The sequence below is a fragment of the Vulpes vulpes genome, chromosome 3 (assembly GCF_048418805.1).
Source record: "Vulpes vulpes isolate BD-2025 chromosome 3, VulVul3, whole genome shotgun sequence".
In the NCBI taxonomy this organism is placed as follows: Eukaryota; Metazoa; Chordata; class Mammalia; order Carnivora; family Canidae; genus Vulpes; species Vulpes vulpes.
In genome coordinates this window covers 124,755,389-124,777,103 of record NC_132782.1, presented here as the reverse complement: position 1 = coordinate 124,777,103, position 21,715 = coordinate 124,755,389, and the positions used below count along the sequence as shown (strand labels likewise).

Below are 21,715 nucleotides of genomic sequence, written 5' to 3'. Positions count from 1 at the left end.
TATAATATGGTCAAACCACAGCATAAAATCCATTTCAGAAATGTCTTACCTGGATTATTGAACAGGTTTTGGCTGAGCCCACGTAAAGGAATGCTATCTTCCCTTTTCTTCAGGTATTTGGATTCCAGCCCTAAATTTGCACCACTTGAAAGGAAAATAGTATTTATTTTAATAAAGACTTATTTTCACTTTAATAGGTATTTTTGAAGGTTTATCTAATCTATAGATACACATATATAAAAATAAATATAACTTTATAGCTTTGTTCAAAAATCATTCACTGGTTTCTTAAACAAGTAATTTATCCATAAGCCAAAGTACCCTTCTTCCCTAAGCAGTATAATAAATAACACTAATAAATTGAAGAGCTAAGATAAAGAATATAGGGGAAATGGAAACTCTAGTACTATGAAACGAAGACAGTAGTGCATAAGTGATACGTGATGAATGAAAACACATTTTCATGCTTCAAGAATATCCTTACCACTTAATAATTTCTATCTCATCTCATATTTAGAATACGAGTAAGGGGCACCTGGGTGGCTCAGTCGGTTAAGTCTCCGACTTGATCTCAGCTCAGGTATCGATCTCAGGGTTGTGAATTCAAGCCCCATGTTGGGCTTCACGCTAGGTGTGGAGCCTACTTTAAAAAAATAAAAAATATTTTTCCTTTGCCAAAAGCTCTTCAAAATTTTATACTACTTCAAAGTTATTAATATGCACTATTAAAATAATGAATTCTAGTCAGATGAATACAAATACAAAATTTTGGAAAAGCATGGGGGGCATTTATGTAGCTGTGTTTTTCCCCTTTCCACCACCATATTCCTTTCTCTAGTAGTCCCATATAACAAGAATTTAAATGGTCTTTTTCTAATTTTCAGAAAAGAATTAATTGGGTAAAGAATTAATTGAGGGTGCTGCCCTCAATTTTAACTTTTCTTCTTTAACCTTTGATACCCACTGCCACTTTCTCCTAGATGACAATAACGGAAAAAAACAATTATCAACCGAAAATACTCAAAATAGCTGAACAGTACTAATTTTATGGACACATGATTATGTTTGATTTTGTACCACAAATATATTTTCTGCAAGTAACACTGCTCTTGGTAAGTATGACAGAGTTAAATACATAAACCTGGCATTCTATCATTAACATGAATTCCAGATGCTCTGCCTGCTGAACAAATGTGAAAATAAACAGAATACATACACTTCAAGACTTCAAAGAATTCTGCTTTCTTAAAAGAGAGGCTCACGAACTAGTGTAATACTCATGTTGGTGCCAATTTTAGAGAAGCCAATAAATAAGAGCCAGAGAATTAGGGTAAGAACTGTTAGTCACTTATTCTGCAATATCCTGGAATGAGGATAGCTCACTGATAATGAGTTGTCAGCAGACAGGCCTTAACGTGATTAAATTTTAAGTAAGAAGAATAAAAAAACATTACAAACATCTGTTAATGTACAGAGCGACTACCCAGAGACAGGTTTCCATGAGTTGTTTAATTTAGTCACAACTCACTGATGTAACAAACTTCACTCTGTAAAACTTGTGTAAGATCTAAAAAATAGGAAGCCATTTCTGAATAGGCAAAACAAGTCACAAATTAAAGATTACTTTGGTAGGTATTAATCTCACAACCTTGTTATTCTTAGCAAAGAATTCTAGCAGTTTAAAATAGCTGACTTCTGGGGCACCCAGGTGGCTCAGTCGGTAAAGGGTCTGACTCGGTTTCTGTTCAGGTCATGATCTCAAGGTCCTGGGGTGGAGGTGTCAGACCCCCTGCTCAGCAGGAAGTCCGCTTCTCTCCCTCTACCTTCCACATTGCATGTGTGCTCTCTTTCTCTCTCTAAAGTCATGAAGTCCTTAAAAAATTAAAAAGTTAAAATACAACAGCTGGCTTCTCAGAGTACTTTACAACGGAAGCATTAATTCAGAAAGATGGAGAGCTTCAGAAGCAGACACAGCCACACAAGAAAACAAAAACAAAAACCTCAGAAAAAGGAGTAAGATTTCTATCTACTTGCCCAAAAGCATATGAAAGGTAAGCTCTCCAGTTACGTAGGAAACCTTCTCTTAAAAAATAAATTTTACTGTATGTTAAACTGTATCCTACAGTTTAAAAAAAATATGGGATATCACTTATAGATAAAAGGAATTCAGCTTCAATCTCACTGATCAGCAACTTACAATGTCACAAATGAATTAGTTGGGCAAAGTTTTCAAACACTGATAAAAATTATTTAAGATGACCTTCAAAATTACAAACATTAAATTTTATGCCAACAAATACTTACTTTTCCTTATCAGTTGAGCAAGGCATACTAATGGTTGTTCCTGACTGAACATCTCCTAGTGACGTATTTGGTTTTGTAAACTGCAAGTTAAAATGAACCTGTTAAGAGGGAAAACACCTCATGTAACTGCATTAGTGAGAACTGAGGTCCATGCAGAGACAGGTGAGGTGGTTACATTTTTTTTTCTGATAACTCTAGACCACAGAACAGCTTCAACATGAATGTTCTAACACAAGCACATTTGTTTGAGATTTAATAACAACAAAGAATACTACATCTCCTTGTCAAAAACATTCCTGTGATAGAAGCAAGATGAACAGCGCAAAATGATTCTCTTAACAATAATTTTGAAGCCAAAACAAACATTAGTACAGCTGATCCCTGAACAACATAGGTTTGAACTGGTGGTCTACTTATACACGGATTTTGGTCCGTAAGTACGGTACAGCCATATGAGGTACCGTGTGTCTCCTCATCCCCATCCAAAGTTAGCGAAGCTGGATCCTGGAGTAACACCTCCTCCTTGTCCACTACCCAGAAATGCAGAAAACTTCCTTCTATGCAACATCTTAGGGAAGGCAGAGCACCCCTCCATCTCTCTAGGATGGCTTGATCTACTTGGCTTCCTACATGGTTCTAAGGCAGCTTCCGCTGACAGGACACGCTGGCAAGAGGTGAGCCGCTGATCCCTGGGGTATTAGCTCACCAACCTGAAGAACATTCAGGCTGGTGGACAGCACCCCTCCCTGCCGTCTGCTCTGCATTGCAGGCTTCCTCTTGTCACCCTGGGGTCCTCCCAGCCCCACCGGTGACATGGTATCCTTCTGAGATCCCTGGCCAAGTATGATCAGTGGTTAGCCCTGCCACTTCAGCAAGAATCCCTCTCCAGAGCTGGTTCCTTCACTGCCTCTCAGCTCATGGCTTCAGTGAACTACCCTGCACACAGGTAGTGGGATGAGGAATGCTGAAAGCAGGGGAGAGTCCTGATGTTCAGCCTACCCGGTACCTTTCTCTGCCCTCCCTTTGCTTATTGTCATTTGGCAACTTCCCCCTTTTCAATCAATATAAAATACAACTGTAAGGGGTGGGGTAAAAAAATACATAATATATTAGAAATACGGTAGTTAACTTTGCCGGGAGTCAAAAGTTATACGCAGTTTTCAACAATGTAAGGGTTGATGCCCCCAAACCCCAGCACAGTTCAAGGGTCAACTGTACAATAAACAAGTATTACAGTTCTAAAAGTGGTCTCCCTACTTACCACAATGATGCATATATATATCTCATGCATTCTGAGAATTATTTCATTTTCAAAAATTTTCAAAGTCTGTTATATTTAAGGATTCTAAAAGAAAGCTAGGAATTTGAATTCTAGAACAATAAAAAAGTAGGGGCGCCTGGGTGGCTCAGTCAGTTAAGCAGCCAGCTCTTGGTTTTAGCTCAGGTCATAATCTGGCTCAGGCTCTGCACTCAACAGTCTGCTTCTCTCCCTCTCTGGCTCCCTCTGCCACTCTCTGTGGCTCTTGCTCTCTCCCTTCCTCCCTTCCTCTAATAAATAAAATAAAAAACAAATCTTTAAAGCAATCAAAAGTAATCCAAGAATCTATATAAAAATCAAAACTAAAACATGTGACTGAGGTTTCACACCAGAAATTTATAAAGAGGTTGCATATTAGAAAAAGGTATACATATAAATCACCACACAGGCTAAAAAAATCATGACTACTTGCATACTAAAGGAAAAGGCATGAGAAAACTATTTTTAGAAAAAGTCACAGTAAAATAGCAATACACAGATACTAATAACTTTATAGGTTAAAATTATGAATTAAGAAGGTATATGCTAATATACCTATCAAGGTTCAATATTCCAAAGACATTAGTTCTCCCTACAGTAATCTATGCATTTCACATGATAATCTTAAACAGAAAAAGGATTTTTTTAAAATGAACAAGCTAATTCTAGTATTTCCTACAGAAAAATAAATTTGGAAAAGAAATATTAAGAAAGTATCAGATATCAATTCATAAGACACAGGCAAAAATCAAAAATTAGGAAACTGAACAAATTAAAAAGAATGGTCTCAAACACTAAACACCACGTAATAGTACACAACTGTGACCTTTGAGAGAAGTGTGATACCTACAAGCCACCTAGCTTTCTAAGTAGAGGCATTTTTTTACCTAAATTTTTACCTAAATTAAAGTACAGAGGGAAATCATAAATGCCATATGGAAGAGATTAGGATCAGAATTTAGGGAGGTTGGGGTGAGTGGAAGTTGCAAAGTGGAATTCTGATGAGAAAGAAGTTATAAACTTGTGCCTTGGTGGCTCAGTCAGTTAAGCATCTGAGTCTTGATTCTGGCTCAGGTCATGATCTCAGGGGTGTGAGACTGAGCCCCATATCATGGAGTCTGCCTGGGATTCTCTCTCCTCTCCCTCTGCCTCTCCCCCTGGAGTACTGAAAGGAAGTAACAGAAAAAAAAAAAAAAAAAAGTGAAATAATGACCACAATTCTCTAAGTTGTCATCCATTAACCCCTGATAACAAGTCCTCAATAAAAAGCCCTAAGCGGATAATGATATACATGAACCACATCAAGACACAGCAGAAATAAGATCTTGGGGGGAAAAAAAAAATCAATGAAAAAAAGAAAATCATAAAAGTACCCAGAGAAAAAAGTCACTATCTAAAGAAACTCCTTTAAGTGCAAAAGAAAAGGCCATAATTAGAAAACATACACTAAAGGTAATAGAGCAATTACTTATGAAGTTAGTATGAAGATTAGAAGACAAAAGTAGTAAATTCAATTATTGCTAAAAAAGAAACCAGTTGGGGGGGTTACACTTGGGTGGCTCAGTCAGTTAAGCATCTGACTCTTGGTTTCAGGGGAGGTCATGATCTCAGGTCAAGAGATTGAGCCCCATCCCATGTCAGGAACCATGCTCAGTGCAGAGTCTGCTGGAGAGTGGGATTTATTCCTAGGATGCAAGGATGGTCCAATATCTGCAAATCAATCAATATGTGAAATACCACATAAGCAAAACAACTAAAAATCACATGATCATCTCAATAGATTAAGAAAAAGCATTTAAGGAATCCAATATTCATTTATGATAAAAATTCTCAATAAAGTGGGTCTGGAGAAAACATACTTCAACATAATAAAGGCCACATGACAAACCACAGCCAAAATCATACTGAATGGTGAGAAACTGAAACCTTTCCCCATCAGGAAGAGCACAAGGATGTTCACTCTAGCCACAGCAATCAGACAAGAAATAAAAGGCATACAAACTAGTAAGGAATAAGTTAAACAGTCACTATTTGCAGATGACATGATACCATACCTAGAAAACCCTAAAGACTACAAAAAAACTATTAGAATAAGTGAACTCAGTGAAACTCCAGGACACAAAATATACAGAAATTGGTTGTGTTTCTTGTTGGGCTGGCGAGACTGGGGACCTCAAAACGGCCGACCCCAGGCCAGCAACCTCCCAATAAAGCTGCCTTGCTGCCCCACCCCCATCATCCCTGCCGCTGCCTTGCCGCCCAACCCTAATTTAGCTTACAAAGACCTGTAACCCTTGCCCTAATCGAAATGCTGCCCTGCCCCCATTTTCCCCGCCAAAAAATCTTTATAAACTCCTCCTGTGGTTTGCCTGGGTGTGACTTCACTGACTCAGGCCTCTCCGAGTGACAGAACCTCGCCCAGGAGTGTTCCCCATTAAAGCACTCTCGAACCTACTGCCTGGCTCTGCTGTCTTTAATTTTCTCCACCGGTCATTAGAAGAAAACCTAACATTTCTATACACTAATAATGAGGTAAGAGAGGGAAATTAAGAAAACAATTCCATGTACCCCTATGTTTATCAAGTTTATCGTAGCATTATTTACAACAGCCCAGTCATAGGAATAGCCCACGTGTCCATCAATTGATGAATGGATAAAGATGTGATATATATTTACACAATGGAATATTATTCAGCACAAAAAATGAAATCTTGCCATTTGCAACATGAGTAAAGCTATAATGCTAAGCAAAATAGGTCAGAGAAAAACAAATACCCTATGATTTCATCCATAAGTGGAATTAAGAAACAAAACAAGCAAAGGGGAAAAAATAAGAAAGACAAACTGACTCTTAATTATAGAGAACTGATGGTTACCAGAAGGGGGGTGGTGTGAGGGGATGGGCTAAATAGCTGATGGGTATTAAAGAGTGCTCTTGTGATGAGCACTGAATGATAGGTGGTTTTGAATTACTATATTGTACACCTGAAACTAATATAACACGATGCTATCTGGAATTAAAACAAAACAAAACAAAACAAAAAAACAAAAGTGGGCAAATAATCTGAATAAGCACTTCTCCAAAAGAAATATACAAATAGCCAATAGAATATGAAAAGATGCTCAACATCACTGATCATTAGGGCAATACAAATCAAAAGTACAATGAGATACCACACCCATTAGGATGGCTATTTAAAAAAGAGAGAGAGAGAGACAAGTGTTGGCAAGGATGTGGAAAAATTAGAACTCTTGTACATCATTAATGGGAACGTGAAATGGTACAACTGCTATGGAAAACATTATAGCAGTTCCACAAAAAATGCAAAGTAGAAGTGCTACCAGCAATTCTATTTCTGATTATATACCCAAAAGAAATGAAAATAGGGCTTGAAGACATATTTGTTTGAAGGCATATTTGTACACCTATGTTCATAGAAGCATTATTCTTAACAGCTAAACACAGAAGCAATTTAAGTGTCCATCAACAGATAAGCAAATGTATTATATACAATGGAATATTATTCAGCCCTATAAAGGGAGAAATTTCTAATGTATGCTATAACATGGATGAACCCTGATGACATATACTAAGTGAAATAAGCCAGTAACAAAAAAACAAATACTATATGATGATTCAACTTTATATGAGGTACTTAGAATAGTCAAAATCAGAGACAGAAAGTAGAACTGGGGTTATTAGGAGCTGGGAGGCATGGGGGAAATGGGGAAATTATTGGTTAATGGGTATAGAGTTTCAGTTTTACAAGATGAAAAGAGTTCTGGAGATGGTTGGTGGAGATGGTTGGACAACACTATGAATATATTTAAAACATTGCCAGTGTGTACACAATTTTTAATTCTAAACTTTAAAAAGATTAAGGGGCGCTAGGTGGCTCAGTCGGTTAAGTGTCTGACTTCGGCTCAGGTCATGATCCTGGGAATCAAACTCCACCTCAAGCTCTCTGCTGAGCAGGGAGCCTGCTTCTCCTCCCTTTGTACCCCCACTCATGCTCTCTCATTCACTCTATCTCAAATAAATAAATAAATCTTTAAAAAGGTTAAAACAGTAAATTCTATATTATATGTATTTTACCACAGAATTTTTTGAGTATACTACAAAAGCTGAATTTTACTGTGTGTAAATGATACCCCAATAACCTGACTTAAAATGTAACTGGAAAGTTCTGAAGCTCATCAATAAAATTTTACGGGCACCTAGATGGCTTCATCGGCTAGGCTTCTGACTTTGGCTCAGGTCATGATCTCAGTGTCCTGAGACTGAGCCCCACGTTAGGCTCCACACTCAGCGGGAAGTCTGCTGCTCCTTCTTTCTCTCCCTCTACCTCTCCCTTACTCATGTGCTCTCTCTGAAATAAATAAATAAAATAAAGTTTTTTAGATACACTGAATGAAACCCATGGATGAAAATTAAGCATCTTAGGGATGCCCAGGTGGCTCAGCAGTTGAGTGCCTGCCTTCAGCCCAGTGCATGATCCTGGAGTCCTGGGATTGAGTCCTACCATCAGGTTCCCTGCATGGAGCCTGCTTCTCCCTCTGCCTTTATCTCTGCCTCTCTGTCTCTCATGAATAAATAAATAAAATCTTTAAAAAACAGAAAACAAATTCATTTACAATTGCATAAGAAAGAGCCCGGGTGCCTCAGCGGTTTAGCGCCGCCTTCAGCCCAGGGTGAGTTCCTGGAGACCCGAGATCGAGTCCCATGTCAGGCTCCCTGCATGGAGCCTGCTTCTCCCTCTGCCTGTGTCTCTGCCTCTCTCTCTCTGTGTCCCTCATGAATAAATAAATAAATAAATAAATAAATAAATAAATAAATAAATAAATAAAATCTTAAAAAAAAAAAAAAAGAGTGAAATACCCAAGAATAAACTTAACTGAGGAAGTTAGATATACTATAAACACTATAAAACACTGGATGAAAGAAACTGAAGACTATACAAACAAATGCAAAGATGTATCACGCTCATGGACTAGAAGAATTAATATTGTTAAAATGTCCATAATACCCAAAGCAATCTACAGATTCAATGCAATCCCTATCAAAATATCAACAGTAATTTTCACAGAACTACAACAAAGAATACTAAAATTTCTACAGAATCACAAAAGGCACTGAGTGGCCAAAGCAGTTCATGAGAAAAAACAATGCAGCTGGAGGTACATTTCAAGATATACTCCAAACTATAGTAAAACAGTGTGGTACTGGCACAAAAATAGACACACAGATCAATAGAACAGAATAGGATATGCAGAAATAAACCCATTCTTATATGGCCAATTAATCTATATCACATGATGTAAGGATATATACCAGTGAGGCAAAACACAGCAGACTCTTTAAATGGTGCTGGGAAAACTGGATAGCTACATGCACTAGATTCAAACTGGACCACACTCTTAGACCACACGCAAAAATAAAATGGATTAAAGACCCAAATGTGAGACCTCAAACTGTAAAACTCCTAGAAGAAAATACAGCCATTACTCTCTTAGCAACATCAGCCTTAGCAACATTTTCCTGGATACGTATCTCAAGGCAAGTGAAATAAAAGCAAAAATAAACTAATGGGGCTACACCGAAATAAAAAGCTTTTGAATAGAAAACTATCAACAAAACAAAGAGACCACCTACTGAATAGAAGATATTTGCAAATGCTACATCCAATAAGGGGTTAATATCCATATATAAAAGTGTCACAACTCAACACCAACCTCCCCCCGCAAATAATCCAATTAAAAAATGAGCAGAGAAACTAAACAGTTTTTCCAAAGATATACAGGTAGCCACATGAAAACATGCTCAACATCACTATTTATCAAGGAAATACAAATCAAAACCACAATGTGATATAACTTTACACCTGTCAGAATGATCAGTATCGAAAAGACAAGAAAGAACAAATGTTGGTAAGGATGTGGAGAAAAAGGAAACCTCAAGCACTACTGATGGGAATATATATTGGTGTATCACTGTGGAAAACAGTATGAAGGTAAACAGTATGAAGATTCCTTTAAAAATTAAAAATAGAAATGCCATATGAATCTGGTAACTCCTACTGGGTATTTACCAAATGGAAAAAAAGCATGGACTATTTATGCTTAAATATACAACCACTCTTGTCCAAACAAACATACACATACACACATATATCTTTGTATATGCTTTTAATATATTTGGATTATATCAAAAGAAACTCCAGAGTCATCTTCTCTGAAAAGACAACTAGGGACCGTAGGACGGACATTTAGACAGTTATATCCTTTTGTGTATTTGGTAGCTTCTCATGCTGATATATTATTTTTTAAAACAGTTACCACAAAATAAGCAAAAATTAATTTGGAACCATCTGGTGAATGATGTGGTTAATCAAACTGAGAAATGCTATCTCTAGGTAAAATCTGTCTCTGAATAAACATTGTGGGCTAAATACTATCAAGATAAATCAATCATCTAATCTTAGATAATACTTTCTCATTACAGAAAAATCTCCCACATAAACTTCAGGATGAAATCTGATCATCACTCTAAAATGTTTCAGCTAGGGTGGCTCAGTTGATTAAACATCTGACTCTTGATTTCAGCTCAGGTCATGATCTCAGGGTTGTGAGACTGAGCCCCAAGTAGGGCTCGTGCTAAGTGGAGCCCACTTTAAGATTATTCTCATTCTCCCTCTGCCCCTCCACCCCCTGCTCATTCTTTCAAAAAAATTTAAATTAATACAAAATGTTTCAGTGATATTATCATTAAGTATTTTCCTTGACATCAAATAGCATCTTAGTTTTTGTTTTTTCTTAAAGATTTGGAGGGCGAGCAGAGTGAGAGAGAGAACATGAGCAGGGATGAGGGGCAGAGAGAGAGAGAGAGACAGAGGGACAAGCAGACTTCCCACTGAGCAGAGAATATGATGTGGGGCTCAATTCCAGGGCCCTGAGATCATGTTCTGAGCCAAAGGCAGACACTTAACCCACTGACCCACCCAGGCATCCCAAGTAACATGTTTTTCATAAAACTTTAGTTTAATAGATACTGTAGTTTGCAATCATAATGGGGGTTTCACCACAAAATGTAAGCATTTTGGACTCCTGCAGGGGTAGCTCAGTGATTGAGTGTCTGCCTTCAGCTCAGGGCGTGATCCCAAGGTCCTGGGATCGAGTCCCACATAGGGCTCCCTGCAAGGAGTCTGCTTCTCTCTGTGTCTCTTGTATCTCATGAACGAAATAATGAATGATGAATGAATAAAATCTTTTAAAAAATGTAAGCACCATATTGGTAAGGACTTGGTCTTGTTCACTGCTGTGTCTCTTGCAACTAGAACAATGCTTGGCATATATTAGGCATTCATTAAATATTTATCAAATGAATGAATCCTTGGTTATTATTGTCTTCAAAAATAAAGGAGAAATTATTTTGTTTATCTTGCTTTAATATTACAAAATGTTCTATTTGACAGCATGGCACAATCTTTCAAAATACTTTGTATTTCTTTCAGCATGATTTGTTCTTGTTTAATTTAACTCATGTAATTTTATATCCTCACAGTTAAACACCTACTTAACTGTACTAAATCTGAACAGTAACATTTAAAGACATCAGGTATAAAAGTTTCAATATCATGAAGTAAAATGATCTTATTTTTACTACAACTAAAAAGATGATGTTTTAATCACTGTAGCTGCTAGCACAAGACTACCTAGATCAGTGATCTCCAAAGTAGGCAGTGATTATGACTATACACTGAGGTAGGAGAAGAAAATGTTATAAATTTAATATATATATTTTTAATTTCACTCTTTAATTTCTAAAATTTGAATATTATATTCATAGATAACATAATGAAGCAGTTATCCAATCAAATGTATTAACTCACCTAATCCTCACAATAAATCCAGTAAGGTAGATAAAATTATTGCTCCACTTTATAAGAGAAGACACTGAAGCATGAGAGAAGTTTCTTCTTTTTTGTTTATGTTTCAGTGGCTGGCCCAATTCACACATAAAGGCAGGATTTCTTTTTTTCTTTAAGATTTTATTTATTTATTCATGAGAGACAGAGAGAGGCAGAGACATAGGCAGAGGGAGAAGCAGGCTTCCTGTAGGGAGCCTGATACGGACTCAATTCCAGGATCCAGGGATCACTACCTGAGCCAGATGCTCAACAACTGAGCCACCAGGCATCCCTAAAGGCAAGATCAACTCTAACATCAGATTCCACCTTCTTAACCACTAAACAATGCTGTTATGTACATAATACAGTAGTTGAGTAGTATATGCATACAATTCACAAATAAATATTCCTGTATTAGAGATTCAAGCTCAACGTGTTTTGTTTTAGGTTTCCTTTTGTTTTGTAACTTTTGGGGGTACATTATCAAAAGGATACAGAGATAAGTGATATAGGAAACCCTGAAAGCCTTGTTCCTATGTTTAGGAATATCCTTGTTACAATGATTCCTCCAATTCCAGAACTATAAAGGTAATCTTGTAAGTGATATTGAGACCTATAAACTAGGTGACTATCTGGAAAGTAGTATTTCTTGTCCTCACATTTGATATTATTATATATATTCTTGGAAAGCTGTTTAAAATTAAAAAAAAAAATTGAAAAACAGTGTGGAAGCTCCTCAAAAAGTTAAAAATAGAACTACTTTATGATCCAGCAATCACACTACTAGGTATTTTATCCAAAGGATACAAAACACTAATGCAAAGGGATACATGCATCCCTATGTGTATAGCTAAATTATTTATAATAGCCAAGATATGGAAATAGTCCAAGTGTCCATCAGTTGATGAATGGATAAAGAAGATGTGCTATATATACACAATGGAATATTATACAGCCATAAAATTAAAGAAATCTTGCCACTTACAGTGACGCAGATGGAGCTACAGAATACAATGCTAAATGAAATATGTCAGATAGAGAAAGAAAAATACCATATGATTTCACTCATACGTGAAATTTAAAAAACAAAACACAGGAAAAAATGAGAGTGTGTGTCAAAGCGAGAAATAGACTTAATTAGGCAGCCCGGGTGGCTCAGCCGTTTAGCGCCACCTTCAGCCCAGGGCCTAATCCTGGAGACCCAGGACGGAGTTCTACATCAGGCTCCCTGCATGGAGCCTGCTTCTTCTCCCTCTGCCCATGTCTCTCATGAATAAATGGATAAAATCTTAAAAAAAAAAAAAACTTTGAAATGAAAAGACAATTCAATTATATTCTCAAGAAAAATATTAATCCCAAGATGCAATCACATTTGAGTATATTAAGAAACAATAATATTCAAGAAACAAGTGTTGGCAAGGATGTGGAGAAAAAGGAACCCTCATACACAGTTGGTGAGAATGCAAACTGATGCAGCCATTGTGTGAAACAGTATGAAGGTTCCTTAAAAAATTAAAAAATAGAATTACAGTATGATCCAGTAAAATTCCACAACTGGGTATTTACCCAAAGAATATGAAAACACTAATATGAAAAGATATGTAAACCTCTATGTTTATAGCAGCATTATTTACAATAGCCAAATTCTGGAAGCAGCCCAAGTGTCCACTGATAGATGAAAGGGTCAAGAAAATGTGGTGTGTGTATATACATATACATATATATATATATGTATATACACACACACAATGTGGTATATATATATATATATACACACACACAATGTGTATATATATATAAACACAATTTGTATATATATATACAATGTGATACTGCCCAGCCATAAAAAAAGAAATGAAATCTTGCTATTTGCAACAACATAGATGAAGTATGTGAAATAAGTCAAAGAAAGATAAATACCACATGATTTCACTCATGTGGAGCTTAAGAAACAAAACAAAGGAGAAAATAAAGAGACAAACCAAAAACATATAGTTAAAAAGGCTTTTTTTTAAATAAATATTTTATTTATTTATTCATGAGAGACACACAGAGAGAGCAGAGACATAGGCAGAGGGAGAAACAGGCTCCCTGTGGGGAGCCTGATGCGGAACTTGATCCCAGGATCCCATGTTGAGCCAAAGGCAGACGCTCAACCACTAAGCCACCCAGATGCTCTAAAAAGGCTTTAAAAGTTAAAAAGAAGCATAGGCCTAAGCAACACAGTCAGCTTATTTGTAGGGCAGCCCAAAACTAATTTGATAAAGGGTTTATAAAAACAAATTCAAAGTCCTCCATTCAAAATGTTGTTTTCAGGGGCGCCTGGGGTGGCTGAATCAGTTAATTAAGCCTCTGACTCCTGATTTTTGCTCAGGTCATTATCTCAAGGTCATGGGATCAAGCCCACATCAGGCTCCAGGCTCAGCAGGGGGTCTGCTTGAGATTCTCTCACTCTGCCTCTCCCCTCCTTGTGCACACTCTCTAAAATAAATACACCTTTAAAAAAAAAAAAAAAAAACTTTTCAAAATTGTTTCTATGATTTACAAAACAATCAATTTTGACCTAAACTTAAGAATGAAAATAGAATCAGTGGCTGGTCTGGGATGCCTGGGTGGCTCAGCAGTTGAGCATTTTTGGCTCAGGGTGTGATCCTAGAATCCGAGGATCGAGTCCCACACTGGGTTTCCTGCATGGAGCCTGCTTCTCCCTCTGCCTGTGTCTCTGCCTCTCTCTCTCTGTGTGTCTCTCATGAATAAATAAGTAAAATCTTAAAAAAAAAAAAAAAAAATCAGTGGCTGGTCTGGGTGAATTATTGTAAAAAAATTATAATACATGTGAAAACAATATATAAACCTAAGACATTAAGTACTAACAATGATGATGAAGAACTCAAATAGGTAGAAAAAAAATCTCAGCAAATATCACACTGGAGGAAATGCTAGTTCTATGTTATTTAAGAAAATGTTGCCAGAACTACATTTTAGAATATGCTATAAGTCTACCTTAAAGTCCTGGCAGTAAAATCCAAAAATGTCACCATAGCTAATACATTAGCAGTATGAAGTCAGTAATTCTAGTTAGGTTTGAGAATTGTAATAGAGAATGAATAAAAATGGAAAACAGTTCAACAGGGATAAATAAAATTTAAGGAGAGTAATGTCCAGCTTTTTACAAATTATAGTGACTCAAGAAATACCATATAGTACAGGTAGTATTTCCTATAAGCATAAACTAGATATTCTGGAATATATTTATCTATTACCTAATACTTAGCAACTGACCAAAACACTAATAAATCTTTAAAAGAAAAAAATTTGTTACTAGCTTGCTATATTTCCTCCCAAAAAAGTATTAGTTAATTTGTCTACCTTTGGTCCTGAAATTGGGTGGTTGGTATTTTTGGCAGATACAGGATGAGGAAAGTTATTCTGGAATGCATATGCAGAGGAGATAGGATAACCAATCCCAAAAGTTGGGTAAGTCAGTCTACCATCAACCTAAAAATAAAAACATAAAAAGGTAAGGATGAGTTATTAGTTCTAAATAGTATTTACTGATCTATGAGACACTGTTATAATACTTAAAAACACTATCTTTAGAGGCCAATTTTATCATGACAACACAAAACTCTGCTTTAATAATAAATAATAGCATGAGGCTAGGATATCTAAGCTTTCTTAAGGAGTGGCCTTACAAGCTTAACAAAATGAACCACTGGACCTGTCTTTGAAATGACTTCAAATGACCTCTCTGAATTACCTTGGTTCCCTATAGATCTTCCATTCCTGAAAATGGGATGGGGGAAGGGTGGAGTCATAGATCAATATGCCAATCAGATATAAAATAAAAATAATTTTCTGCCAGAATGAGAACAAGGTATGTGTTCTTAAATGGACTGATTCTGACAGTAATTTGCTTTGCCACTAATTTTCAAATATAGTGACAATACCATTAACTAAGGTCATGAAAAGAGTTTATAAGAGAACTGAAATACAAACCGTAAGAAGCAACTGTATAAGATCACTGGCTACACAACAAAAACACCTTTTACATAGCTATTTATCATCAATTAAGAAGGTTAAGATTCAAATTTTTTCAAGTTTGTAATTCACTACTAGGTACTTCTTTCCACACCTTTTTCCAACTTAGCAAAAATCTATTCTTTTTAAACATCAAGTCAATCTAATTTATAAATACAGTTAGGTATTTGCATTTTAAATCCTCTGTCAAAGCTCTCCAACAAATGACTACCAGAAACATGTCTATATGTGTACACCCTGGGTTTACTGCTCCTTGCAAACAATGGAGACTGCATACTGTGGGAAATCTAGTAAGAGGGGGTGTGACAGTATGTAGGTGTTAAAAGGGACTTTATTAGACTTATGTGTTAGGTGTTTCAAGGAACAGTTTAATAAAGTGTGGCCTTGTTGTGGTTCAGATGCTATCTGGAAATGGGGATAACTGTATGACTCAGTATCTGAAATAAATCTTATTAGGTAAGTATTAATGCATTGAGGCCAAAACCGTAGTTGGTAAAGAAGGTAGTTGGTAAAGGAGCAGTAAATCATGTTAGCCAAGACAGGAGAATGTTTGCCCATTCTGTGGTTTGGCAATGTTCCTTTTTTTTTTTAATTGTGTTCAGACATGATTATGATGTGATCCTGTTTTTGTCTTGATCTGTCAGTCACAGAGTGGCCTTGCCTGATGCTGATATTCTGTGAAATTATTTATGTTCAACAGGAGAGCCCCAAGACCTAGTTGTGAATGCTAGGCTAGCTCTCCTAGCAACACCAGGGCCTTGGTGATAGTACCAAGCCAGCTCCCAGATGTAAGGAGTTGCTCTTCTTTTTCTCCCGATTTCTTGCAAGGAAAAAGCAAGAGACCTGGTCCTGGGAGCTAAAAACCTTAAATCTCATAACTACTTCCTTCCAGAAACTGGAGCTGACAGACTGATAAAAGGACATTTCTTTCTCTTTTCTCTTAAAATTAGAATTCAGTTTAGGCTCCTTCTATCATAGTTCCAACTTGAGCTCAAACTCTGTTCTCCCTTCTTAAGGTCCCCAGAATACTCCCTTCTTTAGCACATTTGGCATTACTTATTACTGAATGATTTCTATATCCAATTTTTAAAAGTGCACCCTTGGGTAGCCCGGGTGGCCCAGCGGTTTAGCACCGCCTTCAGCCCAGGACCTGATCCTGGAGATCCGGGATCAAGTCCCACATCAGGCTCCCTGCATGGAGCCTGATTCTCTCTCTGCTTCACTCTCTCTATCTCTGTGTCTCTCATGAATAAATAAATAACATCTTTAAAAAAATAAAAATAAATAAATAAAAATTAAAAAAAAAAGTGCACCCTTGAAATATAGCCTCTTTATTAAGAGCAAGTTTACCTATATATCCCACTTCCAGGTGGGACTTAACCTTTATCTCAGTGCTAATCAATATCTAGTCATATTAGTCATGGAGACTTCCTCAGTCAGGCAATATTTTTATTTTAGGTAATTTACTAAGACCTCTCACATCTTAATTTAAATCTTACCACATTAGAGTTAGAAGAAATTCCACTTCTAATTGTGTTACTGCTAGAATGCACAGGTGGAGTGGTAGAAGGTCCCAATACATCTTGTTTTCTCACTAGCTGATTTTCATTTAGTTCTTTATTTAACCATGTGATTACTTAAATAAAAGAACAAAACAAGGTGAAGAATTTTGACTTTTTAATTTTCTAATAACTTTAAACATTTAAAAGTTATACTGAGATCTTTTTAAGTCTTTCAGAATACCTTATATCACAGGAAAATATAGGTTCACCTAAATGCTTATCATTAAAGACTCTTAGCAACCACCACATACATAGAACTCTCTATTTTATTACTATCAGAAGTACATATTTCTGCTAGTCTTGGATCTCTTTGAAGGCTTTCACTTCTAGAACAATATCTTACAGTTTATTTGAAGTTCATACTCTTGTCTGATAACCAATACTAAAAACTGAGAAAATGTGAGGGTCCCTGGGTGGCTCAGTGGTTTAGCACGGGCCTTTGGCCCAGGGCGTGATCCTGGAGTCTCAGGGATTGAGTCCCGTGTCGGGCTCCCTGAGTCCCCAGGGATTGAGTCCCGTGTCGGGCTCCCTGCATGGTGCCTGCTTCTCCCTCTGCCTATGTCTCTGCCTCTCTCTCTCTCTCTCTGTGTCTCTCATGAATAAATAAAATCTTAAAAAAAAAAAAAACTGAGAAAATGTTAAAGCTTAACCTTATATTTCAGTTTCAAATAATTCATGTTATTACTATTAGATAAATATAACAATTAAAATAAGGAGTAGTGAAGACCTTTAATATGAAGAATTTAAATTACAATCAATATTTTCAACACTTAATTTTGGGTTACTGAGACATTTAATACGGTTTTTGTTATAATGATTAACTGCTTTACAGGGCAGCTGATATACAAGTTACTATAGGAAAGACATGAAGACAATGTAATTAAAACAAATTATTTGGCTGTAGCAATATCTTGATTTACCTAGACTTTTATGAACTCAAATAAAATTTTCAGATGAATAGAACAATTATAAATCTCATTTACATAAAAAGGTAAAATACTTACACTTCTCATTATTTTTTAGAAGCTGTTTGCTTTCTTCAAGCTTTTGAACAGTAGCTTCTAACTGTTCTTGTAATTTGCATACCTGAAATATCAATCCTCTCTTATTAGTATAATAAAGGCTAAATAAAAACTAAGGAATGTATCTCTATTAATTAAATACCATTAACTATTAAATAGTTAAATGAATTATAATTCACCTGCATAACACCCGTATATGTACGTATATATAACAAACACTCAAGGTATCTAAGTCATGATAACTAACTTTTCAAATTGAAATAGGTTAACTTGGGCAGCCCAGGTGGTTCAGCGGTTTAGCGCCACCTTCAGCCCACGGTGTGATCCTGGGGACCCGGAATCGAGTCCCACGTCAGGCTCCCTGCATGGAGCCTGCTTCTCCCTCTGCCTGTGTCTCTGCCTCTCTCTCTGTTTCTCAAATAAATAAAATCTAAAAAGAAATAGGTTAACTTGTGCTGAAGCTAGTTATGTTCTTTTGGGGGGATAAAAAAGCCAAAGCTCTTCTCTAATATAACACATTTTTTTAAAAACCTGAGAAAATTTGTTATACTCTAGAAGTAGTCACACATGCAAAAATATAGAATATTCACTACCTCTTGCTCTTTAATTCGGAGAGCTTGTCCAACATCTTGTAATTCCTTTTGTTCCTTTTGTAATTTGTCTTCCTTCTCAGCCAAGAGTTTCTCTTGTTGAACAGTTACTGTATTCTTCAGTTTTAATTTACCCATTAAAGTTTTCAGATCCCCCTGTAACTTCTTGATAATTTCATTTGCCTGTAAAAGAGCTTCATATGTATATCTCTACTTAACCCAATGAAATTTAATATTCTATTATTTTTAAAAACAAACCTTAAGAAGTTCTGCTGATAATGATTTTATTGTAGCTTCAAGTTTTCCTAGCTGTACCTGATTTTTCTCACCATTCTCTTCTAAAGCCACCTGATACATATTTTTTAAAACAAAAATAATTAATAGGGTGTTTGTGTTTAAAAAAAGCATCACTTGTAAATGTGATCAACAATTTGTTTAAAAAATGTTTAAATAGACCTTCTGTTCCTGGATTGTATCAAATGCTTCTTTTGTTCTTAAAACAAGCTGGTCCTTATCCTTGATTTCCTGTTCTAAAACAGCCACTTTTGTTTGTAGCTGATTAATATGCTTTTCTTTTTCATGGCATTCGGCATCTAGTGTAGAATTCTCTCTTCGCAAAGAGAGGACTTCTTGCTTAGCCCGCTGGAGTTCCTAGAGGAAGAAAAAAAATGATGCAGTATGAAAAAGAGAAGTTAGCTGCTCTGGTTATTTATAATTAGACATTTAAAATATTTAAGAAGCCTTTCAAAGTTCTAGTACTGTTTTTTTTATTTCATATAGCTTTTATTTAAGATTTACTTATTTTAGATTTTTAAAGATTTTATTTATTATAGAGAGAGTGAGCAGGAAAAGGAAAAAAGGGAGAGAGAATCCTTAAGTCGACTCCCTATTGACTATGAAGCCTGTCTCAGAGCTCCATCCCCTGAGATCATGAACCACCCTGAAATCAAGAGGCAGCCACTTAACCAACAGAGCCACCCCAGCACCACTCCATATAGCTTTTATTTTATTTATTTTATTTATTATATTTATTTTATTATATTTATTTTATTTATTTTTTATGGTTTTATTTTATTATTTTTATTTTATATTTTTTATTTTATTATATTTATTTTATTTTATTTTATTTATTTAATTTTATTTTTTTATTTTATTTATGAGAGATACACAGAGAGAGGCAGAGACACAGGCAGAGGGAGAAACAGGCTCCATGCAGGGAACCCAATGTGGGACTCCAACCCAGGTCTCCAATATCATGCCCTGGGCTGAAGTCGGCGCTAAACCACTGAGCCACCCGGGCTGCCCTTAAAAGGTAAAAATTAGAGACAGATTTTGGCTCTAACATAAGGAATAGACTTTTAACAATTTGAACTCTTCAAAAATGGAAGAGCGTTCTTAAGGATTAGTGAGTTCATTCCTATTTGGACCTATCTAAGCAGGTAATAAAGGACTTTGTGCCAGAGATGAAGAGAAACTTTTACACTGGACCAGATAATTTCTACAGTCCCTTCCACTTTTAAGGATTCTTAAGATTCTCTAATTTTAGGTTCATGGGCTCAATAAGAGTTATAATCACTATAATATTTCCCAATGATTCATGAAGCCTGTTTCTTCATAGTGAAGGATCCAGATACATGTGGTGATTTAATACAACATATACAAAAATTGGTCTGAAAATCTAGTACTGATTTTTTTTAAAGGATACAGAAGTCCCTCTAAGGTTGTATGTAACTTGTAGACTTGAAATATGATTGTAAAATACACTAATATCTAATTCAATGACAACAAAGAAAATAATCTTGATTTATGAATAAATTACAACTTTTAAAAACTAGTAACAAGGATTTTTTGGTACCTTGAAATTTACACTTAAAAAAAAATCACTTAGGTAATAAATGCCCGTTATAATAGAATTTCAAGAACATAAAATAAAAAGCCCTATCATTCTACCATGTAAGCAGTGGTTCTCAAGCTAGTATGCATATTGAAATCACCAAGAAAACTTTAAAACTATTGATGCCTGGCTCCATCCCCAGGAGTCTTATTTAGGACGCCTGGGTGGCTCAGCAGTTGAGCATCTGCCTTTGGCTCAGGGTATGATCCCAGAGTCCTGGAATCGAGTTCTACATTGGGCTTTCTGCATGGAACCTGCTTCTCCCTCTGCCTATGTCTCTGCCCCTCTCTCTCTCTCTCTGTCTCTCATGAATAAACAAATAAAATCTTTTAAAATAAAGTCTTATTTATAGTTAGTATGAGGTACAGCATGGGCAGTAGAACTCTGTAATGGATTCTAAGGGTAGCCAAGGGTGGCTGCCACAATCTGCTGTTAACATTTTGCTCTGTTTATATGCATTGATTTTTTTTTAAAGTACTCATACTGTGCAATTTTATAATCAACCTTCATACATATTACGATCTTTCCATGTCAACAAATATGTTAACACTTCTGGATTTGCTCTTAGTTCACTCTTTAAAACAAAAGTAAGCAAATATAATTGTTATTTAAAAACAGATTTTTTGGGGGACACCTAGGTGGCTCAGAGGTTGTGTTCGCCTTTGGCTCAGAGTGTGATCCTGAGATCTGGGATCGAGTCCCATATCAGGCTCCTTGCAGGGAGCTTGCTTTTCCCTCTGCCTGTGTCTCTGCTTATCTAATGAATAAATAAATTAAAATCTTAAAAAAAAAAAAAGATTTTAAAAAATCTAAGACAGGTCACTTCCCAATTAGCTAATACCATCTAAATGCTGCCAAGTATACAGAACTCGAGGATATAGTATTTCTAGATAATTTTCATCTTTAACAAACCTTTACAAAATAATTTTATAGTATTATGCCACAACATAATACTTTGATTTTAGAAGCAAATTCTACTATCAGACAGACTTGAATACAAATCAAGGTTCTTCGGTGTAACCTTGGGAATTATTTAACCTCCCTGAATCTTAGTTCCCTCATTTTTAAAACAGAAATAACAAACACTTCATAAATTAC

The 21,715-nt window shown here is 36.0% G+C and overlaps 1 protein-coding gene across 4 annotated transcripts in view; it reads right to left on the bottom strand.

The window, feature by feature from the left end:
- SASS6 (SAS-6 centriolar assembly protein) overlaps positions 1-21,715 on the bottom strand; it is a 42,037-nt gene that overhangs the window by 1,790 nt on the left and 18,532 nt on the right. For 2 of the 4 annotated variants that reach the window (XM_072754510.1, XM_072754512.1), the window contains 8 exons: positions 19,180-19,374; positions 18,982-19,071; positions 18,727-18,906; positions 18,116-18,197; positions 17,049-17,185; positions 14,878-15,006; positions 2,305-2,402; positions 50-144 (listed from right to left, as the gene is read on the bottom strand). In XM_072754510.1, the coding sequence (XP_072610611.1) occupies positions 50-144; positions 2,305-2,402; positions 14,878-15,006; positions 17,049-17,185; positions 18,116-18,197; positions 18,727-18,906; positions 18,982-19,071; positions 19,180-19,374 (1,006 nt within the window). The remainder of the gene's footprint in view (positions 1-49; positions 145-2,304; positions 2,403-14,877; positions 15,007-17,048; positions 17,186-18,115; positions 18,198-18,726; positions 18,907-18,981; positions 19,072-19,179; positions 19,375-21,715) is intronic. The other 2 variants (XM_072754511.1, XM_072754513.1) reach the window with 1 other exon arrangement.